General features: G+C 36.9%; 2 protein-coding genes and 1 long non-coding RNA gene across 4 annotated transcripts; 2 read left to right on the forward strand and 1 right to left on the reverse strand.

Annotated features, from left to right (window-relative positions):
- The first annotated feature begins 870 nt into the window (after positions 1–870).
- Positions 871–3,928, forward strand: LOC121050308. The gene is made up of 4 exons (XR_005802635.1): positions 871–946; positions 1,126–1,227; positions 1,948–2,565; positions 3,261–3,928. It is a non-coding gene; the product is annotated as an uncharacterized LOC121050308 (long non-coding RNA).
- A 387-nt stretch (positions 3,929–4,315) lies between these two features.
- LOC112177666 (probable serine/threonine-protein kinase PBL19) lies at positions 4,316–10,578 on the forward strand. Its single transcript, XM_040511393.1, has 5 exons — positions 4,316–4,332; positions 6,823–7,156; positions 8,422–8,682; positions 9,595–9,717; positions 9,921–10,578. Exons 1-5 carry the CDS (start codon positions 4,316–4,318, stop codon positions 10,353–10,355), a joined length of 1,170 nt encoding a protein of 389 aa, XP_040367327.1. The 3' UTR covers positions 10,356–10,578.
- A 1,033-nt stretch (positions 10,579–11,611) lies between these two features.
- LOC112178608 (receptor-like protein EIX2) lies at positions 11,612–15,823 on the reverse strand. Of its 2 annotated transcripts, XM_024316773.2 has the most exons (3): positions 12,385–15,823; positions 11,975–12,312; positions 11,612–11,800 (listed from the first exon to the last, which is right to left on the reverse strand). In XM_024316773.2, exons 1-2 carry the CDS (start codon positions 15,185–15,187, stop codon positions 11,978–11,980), a joined length of 3,138 nt encoding a protein of 1,045 aa, XP_024172541.1. In that variant the 5' UTR covers positions 15,188–15,823; the 3' UTR covers positions 11,612–11,800; positions 11,975–11,977. The 2 variants fall into 2 exon arrangements, with proteins under 2 accessions (XP_024172541.1, XP_024172540.1); XM_024316772.2 differs by having other exon boundaries at positions 11,975–15,823.
- Between the last annotated feature and the right edge of the window lie 390 nt (positions 15,824–16,213).

The raw sequence follows: 16,213 nt of genomic DNA on the forward strand, positions 1-16,213 counted from the left end.
ACTCTATTACAAAGAACTTTGCGAAGACCGGTACCAAGTGAGAAAATAAGGGAAAGTAAGAGAAATTAGATGATTGTTTGGTTGGAGAGGAGGATTAAGATAAAGTGGTAAGTTTTCATGGTCTGATGACTTTATTAGCAAAGGGAGTTGCAGAAAGAAAATGGTTTCATTTATAAGAAGTGTATTTTCCCTACTGGTTTGGGTACAAATGTTGTACGTAGGGATTCTTTGTTTTTTTTTTTTTTAACTGATGTGGTTATGGTTTTGTCTTGGTTTCACATATTAATTTCTCTCTGAAGGTGGTTGTGTTGTTGATTTATATGCAGGTTGACACTTGTGTTGCTGGTGGGGGAAAAGTGCTAATTCCTTCAGAAAGAGCTCAGGTATTTCAATCAAGATAATTTTGATTGCTTTGACTTCAATTATCTGTATCTCAGCCAATTTTGTCATGTTTTGACTTCAATTATCTGTATCTCAACCAATTTTGTCATGTCTTAGTTAAAGAAGTGAAAGAAGTATGCAGTATCTATGATATATGTTTGTATTTCCTCAGGTTCCTTTTGACTACTTCTAATTGGACGGCAAGTCTCTAGGCCTGCTAGATTATTTATGAGGTGAGCCTTGGAGTTTAGTTGCTGGTCAATTTTTATTTATGAGGTAAGCCTTGTAGTTTAGTGCTTGCCCATTTGGTTCTGTGCATATGATATGGTAAAAATATGTAATTAATATAAGGTCTTATGTTGATTAGTTCAGCTGACGTGTGGAAATTATGATACATTGTAGAATGAAAATGGTTGACTTTGATTTTCTTATTCTTTCTTTTATTCTTTCTCTGTTAATGGTTTAACAGTATGGTTTTTTTAATTTCTCAGGGCTTGCTACACCTAATTGAGTTAAAGATCATTCAACAACGTCATTATTGATCCTGATTGCTTTGCTATAAAAGGTATTTCCTTTTTGAAAAAAAATTGTCTATCATCAATACTTAGATTTGATCTTAAAAGGATTATTATCTGACACTTACTAGGAAAGACCAAAGGATTATTATCTTTTTTTTTTTTAATAGTGTCACTTATACTTATTGTGTCAAAATTTAACTACTTGATCTTGCAAATATTATTGCAGTACAAGGAAATTAACCATTAAGGTCATTTGAATCTTCCTGAAACCATTTGTGTGAAGTCATTGAGTTGAGCATGGGCAGTCCTCAAAGAAGCTAAGGAAAAGGTTTGATTTCACCGCCTACTTTTTTCAAGTATCTCAATATTTCATGATATGAAATATTGATTTACCAGCATTTTTACATGTTCAAAAGTGTCAGCATATCTTTAGTTCATTATGATCTTGGTATATATTTTTAAGTACTTTGTTTGCTTTCCTTCAATAATTTTTGAAGCATACTGGCCCATTATATGCATGTATACACACGCACTATATATGTGTATATATAAGTGCTTATTTACTTTAGTTCTTTTTGAAAGTGTTGTAGAGTTAGGATATAATATAATAAATGATTGTAGACCAAGTAATACTGAATAAGCATTTCTTAGTATGAATGAAAATAAAAATAAAAAACAGACTGAACACATACGTTTTATACAAATACTAATATAAAAATGGATTAGTAATACATTTCTAGCAATCCATTTCAAATACTAATACAAATACTAATATACAAATACAAATACTAATATACTCCTCACTGCGATCGACGTAGTGAGGAGTATAAAAATGGGGTCAAATCATTCATTGAATTTGCTAAACAGAATGTGAATGAGGAGAATGAGACAGTATGTCCCTGCTAAGAGAGGAATTGCGGGTGAGTTTATCCTAAATGAGGTGGATTTGTTCCTTGTTTTAAATAAATAATTATTTACTAACAATTCTAATAAGTATACGTGTACCTAAGTAAATGTAAATTTTATGTATCTAACAATTCTTAATCAGGTGTTCTTTACGGTGGACTTAACTGATCCAGCTGTTGTTGCGTATGTGGATTCCAAAATGTCTACTGCTTACTCCCAATTCAAGACTCGTCTAAAGAAGGAATGGAAAGCATTTGGCTCACCTGAGCTAGGAAGAGCAAATTTGCCTAGTGCAGATTTATGGAATGAGAGACCTATCTCACATTGGCACTGGCTTTGTGACAACATATACACCAACCAGTCTTGCATTGTATGGATTCATTAATTTCTTTGGTTTTATTATTCAATTATTCTAACTGAACTTTTATAGATTTGATTGATAATGAAGGAGATTGCGGAAAAGAATTCTGCTAACAGGTATATGCAACAACATACTCACAGAGCTGGTGCACGACCATACGTGCAACATGCTTTGGTGGCCTCTAAGGTAAAATTGAATTAGTTTCAAGTTCAAAAGCCACTCTCAACTGATTATTAATATATATATATATATGTGTGTGTGTGTGTGTGTGTGTGTGTGTGTGTGTGTGTGTATTTGTTTAATGGAGGGTGGGAAGGAGTTGTCATTCATACAGAATTGTGGAGAGAAACACAAGGATAATAATCATGAATGGATCAATGAGGTTGCCAAGAACAAATTGTAAGTCACTTAACTCAATTTAGGTTGTGTATACTGCATTAAGATTGTGTTGGTGATGATCTCAGCCCTCCACTCCTTTTGGCCTTTAAATTAAGCTCGTTAATCTCTTACTAGATCGCTGTATTTAATCATGGATAATGAATGTAAATCATTTGGCCAATCTCTTTATCATCTATCTTCATATCTGTCATTCTTTTTTATCTTATTAGTTGCATAATAATGATATGGGCATCTTTCTTAAATATAGACATACTCAATGTGCATCTTTCTTATTAGTTGTTTGGTTGGGCTACTTCCCAGCTTTTAATGAATATCTTTGACAAAAAAAAAAATGTATAACTTGACGTTTATATCCAGAACTTGACTTTGTTTTGGTGATAGTATCCTATTCAACAGGTATTTTTAAGTCTGATTTCTGCACAAGTTGAGAATATGATAATATAATGTCAACCTTATTTGCAAATGGATGTATCGAATATGGAAATATGTGCAATTAATGAACGAAAACAGAGACTAGAACAAAGGTATACTTAAGTACATAAAATTTTCTCATACCAAGAAGATCAAAGTGGTTATTGCCAAATCTTTCTTAAATAATCTGAGCATCTTTCTTAAATCTAGGCCCTTAGTTATGTTATTTGCTTGAATCAGGTTATTTGCTTTTGTTTATCTATATATTAATTCTGTTTGTGTAGGAGAAGATGGAGGCTGAGAGGAATGCCCTTTTAGAGAAGTTGTACAAAGAGGCACCCGAGGGTACCGCACATGATTCTATCAAACTGACTTTGGAAGCTGAGTACCCAATAATGGCTAAGGAGCTTGGGAGGAAGGGTAGGATGATCCATTGCATTGGTAATGTCCCTCACATACGTTCTAACATACGCAGAGTATTTGCATGGGGTGGCAACAATTCTGAGGTAGCTGAATTGCGTGATCTTATCGACCAACTTACCTTTAACATGCTCAGTATGAAGGAACAAAATGGACTATTGAAGGCTCAAGTGGAATGTTTATTGAGGCAATCTCTTGGATAGATGAGTGAGGATGACTTCCCCCATCCTAGCACCAACTGCTAAGACTTTGCTTGAGTAGTTTGGGTGAGCATTTGCTAGACTTTTGGTCTGATGTCCCTTTTTGTGCAGTTATAGCTTTTTACCTTGATTATGGTACTGTCTGGCAATACTCAAGCAAATCCAATGTGTCCCTTTTGAGTAATGCAAGCTGACACATAACTAGTATATTAGAACTTTGGTGGATTTACTTGAGTTTTGACCATGTGCCTTACTCAGCTCAAAGTCTCAACACATATAGGACATCTAATTAGATTAGTGCAGTGCTTCTAACTTTTGATGTACAAATGAACAAGTTGATTATATATGAAGCAGTTATTTGATGTGAAATATGAAGAATTTTTGTTATATTCAGTTTTTTTTTTAATTTGCTGGAAAATCAATTTATATTTAATTACAAAAAAAAACAATAATTATTCAAGGAATGGAAGTTCTCAAATTCCTTGCAATAGCTTACGCAAAAGCAAATGCAAAGACCAACATGCAAAGAAATTTCCTTGCATTTGATATTTTTGTTTGACGATATTGCATTTGATATTTGCACACTCATACTTTTACAAAAATGTAAGGAAATTTCCTTGTATATTAGTCCTCGCATTTGGGAAAATAGTGAAAATTCCTTGTATATAGTTTAATGCAAGGACTGATATGCAAGGAATTATCCTTACATATGGTCAGTAATGTGGACCTCAAATTTGTAAGTGATTGTCCAAATGCAAGGAATTTTCAAGTTGTTGTATTTGCTCTTTTGCAAGGGCCTCTTTGCAAGGAATATTCCTTGCATTTGGGTTAATGCAATGAATTTTCAGTTTTTTACAAGGAAAAAATTCCTTGCAAAAGGTCATTTTTCTTGTAGTGCCAAGTCTCCCTAAAACCCAATGTTGGAGAACCCAAAACTTGAAACTCACTCAAATCTGGTATGGGAGTTGCCCTTAATAGAAAATTTAGTCATGGATCAGGCTTCCAAATAATTCAACGGTTAAATTTAGAACTACGTCACTTAATACTAGTTTATTGGTGTTCTCCTTTTTATACCAGTTACACAGCCGTTCACGATCCTTCATGGGAATACTAGTTACCACTCGCCAGATACAGGATCCTCTCCTTGCAACAAATTAAAAGAAGAAAAGGAATGCTATTATGCTAAACTTTTTCTCCCGTTTTGCTTTCATTTAGTCTTCGTCAGTTGGGTCTCTCACAAACATACTAAAGGGCTCAAGGCTATCAGATTTGTGTATATTTCCAATAAACTGTTTCAGGTAATTATTACAGGGCCTTCCAAATTCAAATATACCTGCATGGTTTTTCGTTTATAAAATTGGTCACGGGTGCTTCCCATGTTTTGGAAGTTGTTTCTTGTCATCTATATCATGACTGAGGTGAAGAATTGCTTGTTCGGGGGCGTCTTATGAAACAGCCTCAATATAGATATTAGGTGACGTGGTTCTAAATCTAACCGTTAAATGAAATGGAAGATGGAGATTTCACGAACTTCACGGCCTTTGCACTCTTAAGAGTAGTCGGATCATATATTAATGGGAAAATGCTCATTTACTCAATTTTAGCTTAAAATTTGCCCACTTGCTCCACTAACTGTTTTTTAACCCCGTTTACCCAAAACACTCTAAGGGATTATTTCCCCTTTACCCAATTAATTCTTTTTTTCTTCTTTTTATTTATTTTTGGGACTTTTTTGCCCTCTCCCCCCTCACCGATTTCTCTCTCTCTCTCTCTCTCTCTCTCTCTCTCTCTCTCTCTCTCTCTCTCTCTCTCTCTCTCTCTCTCTCTCTCTCTCTCCAGACAACGTCGGATTTCTCTCTCCCTCCCTCCATCCCTCCAGCAGGTCGCCCACGACGCCTGCTCTCGCCATCGCGGCGCTGAAACTCATCGTCGTGCTCTTCGCGGCCAAGCTCGATGCCAAGCCAACGGTCTTCGTCGCTTAGAAGCTCGGCGAGGCCGTGGTTGACCTTCTGAACGAATCGACGACGGACTGAAAACTGCTATCTGGGACTGAAAACTGCTATCTGCTATTGTGCAGTCATAACCATAAAAGTTGTTACATTAGTGCCCCCCAGTAGACTTTGTATTGGGGGCCAATGATGACTGCTTTATTTATTGACGGACTGAAAACTGCTATTCCAAAGTAAATGTAGTGTTAAATTGCAGTAGTCGATAAATGAAAAAAAATTGTGTGGTTTGTGTCAGTCTAGTGGGGGGCAGTAGACAAAATATTGACCCTCAAAATGTGGGTTTTTAGACATTATCTGTTGTTTTGAGTGTGAATAACTTCTATAATCTGTGAAACATAGGAAGCAGTGTAATGTTTGATGGTCTATTGGGGGGCAGTAGACACATTAGTGCTACCCAATAATGTCTTTCTTAGGAGACAGTAATCATCTCTTGTTGATTTGTTTGTGATAAAGTGCAATACACTGTGAATCCTTGAAACTGGTGCAAGTTTTAATGGTTTAGTGGGGGGCAGTAGACACATTACTGCCCCCAAATAATGTCTTCATTTTAAGTTAGAACCCTTCACTTAACTATCATTGACAGATTATTATACTTTAATAAACTCAAAACAACATAAGACTTATCAAAACTCTAATTTCAATGATTAATTAACCACAGTTAAGAAATTAGTGGGGAGCAATAATCTGTCTATTACCCCCAATAGACCACAGTTTTGACGTCGTTCGAGACCTGCAAGGGAAGCCCAGACCCGATTCCGGCGTGGAGAGCTTCCCGGACATCTGACGAACAAAACCGGCAAAGCCCAGAGGGGTTGGGATCGTGGAGTTAGATGGCGTCATCCTCTGGTGGTCCGACGGTGGGACGGAGCGGCGGCGGTGGAGGCCGACATCGACGGTGGAGTGGTGGGCGTGGTGGCTCAGAGAGAGAGAGAGAGAGAGCCTGAGACGAGGTTAGAGAGAGAGAGAGAGAGAGAGAGAGAGAGAGAGAGAGAGAGAGAGAGAGAGAGAGAGAGAGAGAGAGAGAAATCGATGAGGGGGAGGAGAGAGAGATATGAGTTTAATTTGTTAATTAAAATGAGGGCAATACTGTCAGACACTGTTAGATTGGGTAAATGGGGTTAAAAAACTCTTGATGGAGTAAGTGGGCAATTTTTGGCCAAAAATTGGGTAAGTGGTCACAGCCCCTATATTAATCTCCTAGAACTTGGATATTTTAGAAAGCTCAAATTCAAATCCAAGAACAAACAGAAGGAGTTAAAATCAGCTCCGGATTTGAGAAACAAAAGCGACTCCTTAACTCCGGTATTAGACCGTGCCTCGAAATCTCTACCTTCACCAAGAAGCATACCAGAATTGTACAAAGAGAAGGAGCAGAATTTGAAGGTTTTCTCACTCCAAGAGCTCAGGGATTCAACCAATGGCTTCAGCAGGTTGCAAAAGCTTGGGGAAGGGGGATTTGGGAGTGTGTATAAAGGAATAATCAAGCCCAAAAATGGCAAGGGTAGTCCAATTTTGGTTGCCATAAAAAAGTTGAATCCACATAGCTTACAGGTTCCAATTCTTATCTTCATTAAGGAACTTTGACTGTTTGGTTAATTTTTCCATTTTTCTGTCTGTTTTTCTTCCACTTGGTTTTTCTCCATCACTACTTGGTTGGTTGGTTGGTTTTCTTAGTATTGGATGTTGAATGATTGTGATGGTAGCATTGAATGGTATTATAATCTGATCTGAAAGTGTTATTATATTGGATAGTGAATTATATTAGTTTGTTTTTGGGGTTGATTTATTCGTAAAGAATAGTTATATATCTTCATGTTTTGACTATACTTCTAGTAGTGACCCTGTTCTGCATTTGTTAATAAACATATGGTTTTTAATTGATTAGTACATGTGGTTTGTTTAGTAGATTTATTGGGTCTCTGTTATTTTATATCCATTTTAATATAGCTTGTTGGATTTATAAGAAACACTATTCAATTCTTCCTGTATACTGCTTCAATATAATCCCAAAATACATGTTAGGCACTAGGCATAGTAGAGTGGGGAGGAAAAAGGGGCATGGGGTAACCAACCCGTCCTATCATTCCTAATTCCTGGCCAATTGGAGTGGGAATGATATGGAAGTAAATAATCAAATAGAGAATGTGCTCAAGTGAGTAGGGCACGAAAAAGACTAAATGTGACATAATGATTTTTCTATTGAGGTTGAAAGAAATCTGAATGTCTTCTATTGATCAAGTCACGGTAGTTCTGTGGTATACATTTAGTTAACGACCCTACATGTAGTTTTGTGTATGACAAATTTGGACCTTGGAATTAATCTGGTGCTGGAACTCTAGGAATGTGGAGAGAATATCATCATTTGTAGTGCTAGCAAGAACCAATAGGAAAGTGAATACTAAACTTAGGTGAATGGATTTCATATGGTGTTTCAAAACCACTACTAAAGTGAATTGTAAATAGACTTGTTTCTATTATGCAGCTATCTGTTGTATGACAAGGCTCTTACTAGTTACAAAAGAGAGGGGTTTGCTCTCAAGAACATGAATTGGAACAGATTCTCAAATTTTGTGGAAATAGTACTTTAACTTTGAGAATGGATAAATGTAATGATTTAGCCCTTGAAATGATATTGGTCTGTGTAAAAGATACATCCCATTACTCTTTTAAACTGTTGAGAAAGACTCGCACATTCAACTGAACTCTAAGTTCAAGTTATCCTTTCCTAAACACCCATTTTGGAGGCATTGTGTGCCTCTCTATTATTTTTATCTATTTAGTTGTCAAGCTTGTGGTTCTTTGCTGTTTAAATATAGGGTCATAAAGAATGGCTTGCAGAGGTTCAATTTCTTGGTGTGGTAAATCACCCAAATCTGGTAAAGCTTCTAGGATATTGCTCTGTAGATGGGGAAAGAGGGATCCAACGGCTATTGGTATACGAATATATGCCTAATAGGAGCTTAGAGGATCATCTTTTCAACAGGGCTTTGAACCCTCTTCCTTGGATCACGAGGTTACAAATAATGCTTGGTGCTGCTCAAGGATTGGCTTATCTACATGAGGGACTGGAAGTCCAGGTGAATATAGTTTTCATTTATTTGACCTATGTTTGACCATGTACTTCCTTTCAGTTTGTTTGGAATGTAGAACTACCATATCATGTGAGCATGCAACTCATTTATGTTATTTTGACCAATGGAATACCAAATCAGTGTGGCCTGCTTAAGATAGTGTAGTATTAGAACCACGACTAATGATTGGAATGTACTAACTATGTATTATACATCTTTTACTTGTCTGCTGTATTTATAGTGGCATCTCTGGTTTTGGAACTTAAATTGTATCTGCTGCTAATATAATTGCTTCCAGTTACATATATCGGAGGACACTGTCACTTCAGCAACTGTCCATTATCTTGATGTATTTTGTTCTCTAAAAGCTTAAGCTGTTGGGACCCTGTGGTTGTGTCACATGGTATAAGAGTTCTTGAGTTCAAAACCATCGAATGAAATTGCACTCTTCTTTGTTGTCTAGTACAATTTGAAATTGAATATAAAACTTGAGAGTAATATAAAAGAATCATGAATTAAATTATCATTCTGTAATTTCTGCGCGTTAATAGGTATCCCCTGTTTACTTCAACACACTAGTCCCCTGATCTTATTCTTCCATTTTTGTAGCTGGAAGTCAATTACAGGGAACAATTTAAATTCTCGCTACTTAAAAATGTGCTTTAATGTTAATGTTATAATACTACATCATAGATTTGGTTCAGCTATGATGTAGTATTATAACAAAAGTCAATTTGAGCCTAGTCATCTTGCTTGTGAGCTGAAAACAAAAGTCATCTTCTATCAATATCCAAATGCTGAAGAGTGTATTTAAGGATGGTAGATACTGGCTTACCTCACATGGTAATTCCTTATTTGTTTGAAGACAATAATTTTTATATACTTTGTTGAACCTTTTTAGTTGCATTGTTTGAATAGGTGATATATCGAGATTTCAAATCCTCCAACGTGCTCTTGGATGAGGACTTTAAGCCGAAGCTCTCAGACTTCAGGCTTGCTAGAGAAGGGCCAAAGGGTGACCGTACTCATGTATCGACAGCAGTAAGTAGATAATAGATGACTTATTTTACTACTAGCCCAAGTTCTTTTAGAATTCGATGTCAACTTCATTTGGAGGTTGGCAGAATCTTGTTTTAATTGCAATATTGAGAGGACAATTGGTATTAGTTATTATTTACCTTTCTGGTTCTTTGCTTCTATTTAACATTTTCCCTGGTTCATATTGTATTTGCTTTTGTTATCAGGTGGTAGGGACTTATGGATATGCTGCCCCAGAGTATGTCGAAACAGGCCATCTTTCCATCCATAGTGACTTATGGAGTTTTGGTGTGGTGTTGTATGAGATCCTCACTGGGAGGCGTGTCTTAGAAAGACACCGGCCAACAGCGGAGCAGAAGCTTCTTTATTGGGCTAGACAGTACCCTGCAGACAGTAAAAAATTCAGCATGATAATAGATCCGCTTCTAAGAGACCAGTATTCTATTAATGCAGCTCGAAAAATTGCCAAGTTGGCAGATAGCTGCCTGAACAAGAATGCAAAAGACCGGCCAACAATGAATCAGGTGGTAGAGATCTTGAAGCAAGCTATACAAGATTCACAAAAGGGTACCAACTCTGTAAATAACAATTTTGGGGCATCTGGGTCTAAATTGGGTAAAAAGAACCCCAAGTTGAGGTGATATAAGAGAGAAGCCTGTGATCAAACGAAAGCATTATTAATAGTGTCTGCTGTGACTATGTTCTATTTAAATTTTTTAACAGGTTGAAATGGTTGGATAAGTGGAAATGGGAAGTTTTGTGTAAGTTCCAATTTTGCAGACCTCAAATACTTTTAGCCTGCTCTGTTTTTACACCCTTTTTAACCGAAGTTAGGGGTTCTGGTCCAACATGAGGGTGGTTTGATCACTACTGAGGGAGGGTGTGCGTACTACTTGACTACTTGAGGGGGTTCGAGTACAATTGGATGGTTTCATTTCTACCTTCTGTTTTCCTGAGACCCTTCTGTTTTCCTGAGACTGAAGCTATGAAAGTTGGAGCAAAGAATGTAGATAAAGAGGGAGTGAAAAGAATGACAAAAGACACGATCACTCATTAGAAAGGGTAGATGATTTTATAAGATTTCACTGATCTCTTGGAGCTACAATGTGAGCTTTCTAGTTTACTGGTTAGCGATGTATGAAACCTTGAAGAAACTACTGTACAATATACATCCGTTTTCAGTTGCTTGTCTTAGAAAGCAAAATTACCATATTCTGTCACGTTGACATATCCATGGTTATCTTACATTAGACGTCGTGTATTCTAAACTGAAAGAAGGTAAAAAGAAAACAAAGAGCGAAATGCAGCTACAAAATGAAGAAAGAGGAGGCAAAGACATCTCAAATCGAAAAACCTCCCATATCCTGGTTACTCTGGAGTAGGATACTAATTCCTTCCTCCACATAACAGTAGGCTGCAACTTCTAAGATCATCTTATAAAAAGAAAAAAAGACCACACTACAAACATTTATGTAAGTACAAAACAATAAATGATGATCTGCTAGTATTATTAGATAAATCATATCTTTTGTACCATAAATGAATTTGAAATGGGCGCATCTCATGAAGACTTTAGTAGTGAAGTGTCAGAGACTCCCAAAATCCTCTGAAGAATCCAAGCTATGCACTATCGTAATAAAATCCTAGGTTTCTGATACCATTAGTTTTTCCTCTGCCACTAGAGATACCAGGATCTTGAGCAGTCGCATATTTCGGGGACTTCAGTGTTAGCTGTGGTCTGCAAAGTCCAAAATTCCCCATAGATGCAGAGTAATAAAATCTCTGAAGTTTGATTGGAATAGATCAGATTAATTGAAATGCTCTGGAATGGAACAATATATAATTGTAGGTAATTATTTTGAAATCAATCGAGAATTTAAATTACAGCCAGAAAGATGGAATAAAAGTGATACCAGCTCATACTACATACAATCCATTATTCACACACATTTCTCAAGAGATAAAAGCATAATAATTATTTCTTGTTGAAAGAGAAAGCAACGACATCTGAAAACCTTCAACATTAAGCCTTAAATCTTTCCACTTCCGGGATCATTAGGCTCATTTCCTCGAATGCCAGAATCTCCTAACATCACGTCAAAACAAATGACAGTCAAAAAACAATATTTCTAAAACATTGAACAAATATTTTGTGTTTCCAAACGATTGTAATAGTATAAATTTGAAAGAGTTTCTACAAGTATATCTAGCTAGAAAACATAAACACTATAAAAACTAAGTATTATGTAGCTTAGTTTACCATTTATCTTTGAAGTCTCCTTTGCACTTTTGCCTTGTACACAGCGGTTTTGACATAAATCCAGTCTTTTGCATTGTCCAGGAATCTGAAATAAGCATATCTCCAAGAAGTCTTAAGCAGTAAACTGCCGCAGACCATCCAAAATCCAGTGAAGAATCCCAGCACAACACTGATAAAAAATCCCAGGCTTATGAGATCATCATTATCATGTTCTTTGTTATCAATTTCAGTTCCTTCTCCTGGACAACTTTGTGTCAGCGGTGGTCCACAAAGTCCACGATTTCCCATATATTGAGAAGCATTAAAACCTTGAAGTTGGGTGCCTGATGGAATTCTTCCTGACAAGTTATTGTGTGATAAGTCCAAGACACTAAGAAAGTTTAAGCTCGCAAAACTTGTAGGAATTTTACCAGATATCCGGTTTCTTGACAAATCAAGAGATTCCAACATCTTCATGTTACCAAAGTCTTCAGGAAGCTTTCCAGTCAATTTGTTTCTAGACAGGTTCAGAGATTTCAACTCTGTCATACTTGCTGTACTTGGCGGAATTTCCCCAATCAAATAGTTGCTTGAAATGTCAATGCTTCTCATACCTATAAGATTGGGAAACTCTCTTTCTATTCCTTTCCACACAATTTCCACAATAAAACCGTGATATCTATCATCAGCCAAAGCGGTTATGTTATCGAAGCAATGCGGCAAGCTTCCTGAAATATTGTTGTGAGAGAGGTCCAAAACATGAATGGCAGCTAGACTACACAGGGAGAAGGGTATGATTCCATTAAACTCATTTGACCGTAAGCGTAGAATCACCAAGTTTGGTAGGCTTTGGCCAATCCATATTGGTATCTTTCCCGATAGGTTATTGTTGCCAAGATCAACCATCAATAATTGGGTAGAGTTCTCTAAAGAAGGCAATTCTCCTGAAAAGTTGTTATCATGTAACCGCAATATCCCAATTCCCTGTAGACTGCCTAACGAGCTTGGTATTTTTCCAGATAATTTATTCTTTCCCAAATTCAACGAAATCAAATTTTGAAATTGCATCCAACAATTAGGAAGCTCCCCAGACAATAGGTTCTTAGAAATGTCAAGATAACTTAAATGTGAAGCCTGCGTTGCACAGAAGGAAGACAAAGGTCCTGAAAACCTATTATTCGAGAGATACAGGTGTTGTAGCATAGGAGAAAATGATGGCAATGCACCAGAAAATAGATTAGAAGACAAGTTAACATAACGCAAGCTTGTCGATGACAGATTCGGCAGTTTTCCTGATAGTCCAGCATTAGAGACATAAAGCTGAGTAAGATTTGTCTGCGTTAGAATCCACTTGGGAAAAGCTGGGCCCACCTTGCAAGAGGACATATCTAACCAACCAGTAAGTTGAAATGGTGGACTCCAATCAGAGCTCGGGTTGATAGAGAAACGATTACCAGAAAGACTCAAATACTGTAAACGAGAGAGGTTTAGAAAGTGGGATTCTGTTATGACACCAGTCAAAGAATTGCCGGAGAGATCTAGCCATTTAAGGCTAGAGAGTTGCCCGACACTCTCAGATACAGACCCATTTAGTTGATTAGAGAAAAGATATAACACTCGTAACTTTGAAAAATGTGACAAATCTGGCAACGACCCCCAAAACAAGTTTTCTGCCAAGAACAAGGTCTCAAGTGTGTTCTGAGCACAAGACAAGGTTTTAACAGAGTCCTCAAAGTTTTCAGACAATTGGTTGTGCCATAAGGTCAACGACTCTAAGCTACATAAGTTTTGAAAGCCTTTTGGTATCCCACCTTCAAGTTTATTGAAAGAGAGATCAATATGGACAAAGTTGCTGCTGACATTGGCTATCCAATACAATATTGAAGAATTAAGAGAGTTATAAGAGAGGTCAAGGAGTTGAAGAGAGGTGGAAGAATTAATAAAGGAAAGTGATCTTAGATTGACATTAGGAAGGTTACACAGGGATAATTGAAGCTCTGTCAGTAAAGTGAGCTTGCTTAAAGATGGTGGCCAATTCACAACCTTTGACAAATCTACACTTGACATGTTCAGGTATCTCAAGGAAGAAAGATGAGACAACCACTCAAGATTTTCAGGACTAACAACTTGGTTACGGTAAAGATCAAGAGTGTGCAAATTAGAGAGGTTTCCAAGTTGGGGAGGAACAGGTCCACTGAAATTAGCATATGCAAGTTTGAGCTCTTTCAATTGACTCATAGAGCCAATGAATTTGGGAATCATCATTCCTTCAAAATCATTGGAGGAAAGATCAAGAGTGTGCAAATTAGAGAGGTTTCCAAGTTGGGGAGGAATAGGTCCATTGAAATTAGCATATGCAAGTTTGAGTTCTTTCAATTGACTCAGAGAGCCAATGAATTTGGGAATCATCATTCCTTCAAAATCATTGAAGGAAAGATCAAGAGTGTGCAAATTAGAGAGATTTCCAAGTTGGGGAGGAATAGGTCCATTGAAATTAGCATATGCAAGTTTGAGCTCTTTCAATTGACTCATAGAGCCAATGAATTTGGGAATCATCATTCCTTCAAAATCATTGGAGGAAAGATCAAGAGTGTGCAAATTAGAGAGGTTTCCAAGTTGAGGAGGAACAGGTCCACTGAAATTAGCATATGTAAGTTTGAGTTTTTTCAATTGACTCAAAGAGCCAATGAACTTGGGAATCAGAATTTCTCCAAAATCAATATAACTGAGGTCCAAGTAATTTATATATCGCAATTCAAGTAGTGAAGGACTAATTTCACCACTTAAAGGAACTTCAGCAGAATAGAGATATGGATCATAATTAAAGGAGAAATCAAGACTGGTAACATGACCTGTTTGGTTGTTGCATTCTATTCCTCTCCACTTGCAGCAGTCTTTCTCACTTTTCCAAGAGGCAAGAGCATTGGAGTCATCCACAAGGCCTTGTTTGAACTGGAGAAGAGCATGCCTTTCACTCTCCAAGCACATGATGTTGTTGGAGCTTCCAACACTTGAACAACAAACAGCAGAGGCAGTGGCCAGGCACACAAGCCCAACCAAAACAGAATGCATAGACCTACCACTCATTATACTGAAAAACATGATTATGAAGATGATATGCAACCAAACCAAAGTGAAGTAATATATAGTTGAAGCAAAAGGATTTTGGAAACTACACATGTATAATCGTGGAAACAGCAATGGAGTTGCTTCATTGACTGACTTGATCGGCATAACTTGGAAATTGGTTTTTTCTTCATTGATTTTCTTTAGTCTCAGTCTCAGTTTTGACTGAAGATGACCCAACACCACTTATATCATGCAGTTGGAATACAACATAGTTTTGTACAATCATTCTGTGCTTCTCTTCTTTCTGAATTTTGTGATATTAAAAAAAAACATGACGTAGTACTTGGGGCTGGGCCCTCAAGTCTAGCCCAATTCTCTCCTCTCCCTCAAGTTTATTCATGAAAATGGAGAAAGCTTTCTGCTGTTTCCGGCTGGTAATTACTTACTTGCTCTCTCACTTCCCGGAATTCCATTCCCGCTGGTAATTTTGTGAATCAGGTACGGCTTCAGGTTTGGAAGAGAATCTGCTCGGAAGCTTAATCGAAGACCTTCGCCACCAGAATCCCAATTCCGATCCTCATTCCTGACTTCATTGGGTACTTCCAATCTCACTCACTTACTCACTCACTCACTACCCACATAGTTATTTGTTTACTAAAGAATTCTAATTGGGTGTGCTTGGTTGGGTTTAATTCTAATTGTTTCACTGTTAATTCCAAAAGCGGACAACTCGAGTAAAATCCCAATGCTGTAACTTCAGTTAAAGGTTACTCATCAAGATGTTGTTCTGCTGTAAACCTAAGGACATGCTTCTTCTTTTTCTCCTTTGAATTTATTATTTTTTCTTTTTAAATGCAATTCTTTGAATCATTTTTCGGTAGAATGATGTGGTGTGTGAACCATGACAGTAGATGCTCTACTATCCCTCCATTTGGGTGCATTTTAGTTAGTCTTTTACTGCTTTTATATATTTGGCACTCTTCTCCGCGTACTTGACTTTAAATGTGAATTGAAATAATGATGGAAATGTCATTCGCAATGTGAATTCTTCTTTAAGTTTGAATTTTGATTCATGTACTTGACTTTAAACTGTTTGGTTAATTTTTCCATTTTTTCTGTCTGTTTTTCTTCCACTTGGTTTTTCTACATTACTACTTGGTTGGTTGGTTGGTTTTCTTGGCCTTGGATGTT

This window comes from Rosa chinensis, chromosome 7 (genome assembly GCF_002994745.2).
Source record: "Rosa chinensis cultivar Old Blush chromosome 7, RchiOBHm-V2, whole genome shotgun sequence".
NCBI lineage: Eukaryota > Viridiplantae > Streptophyta > Magnoliopsida > Rosales > Rosaceae > Rosa > Rosa chinensis.

What these genes read in the sequence shown, in the direction of transcription:
- LOC112177666 (XM_040511393.1), top strand. An exon ending in ATGAGGGACTGGAAGTCCAG is followed by an intron (nt 8,683 to 9,594) that starts GTGAATATAGTT and finishes TTGTTTGAATAG; the next exon opens with GTGATATATCGAGATTTCAA. An exon ending in GTACTCATGTATCGACAGCA is followed by an intron (nt 9,718 to 9,920) that starts GTAAGTAGATAA and finishes TTTTGTTATCAG; the next exon opens with GTGGTAGGGACTTATGGATA.
- LOC112178608 (XM_024316772.2), bottom strand. Translation starts at nt 15,187, where the DNA reads ATGCCGATCAAGTCAGTCAATGAAGCAACTCCATTGCTGTTTCCACGA.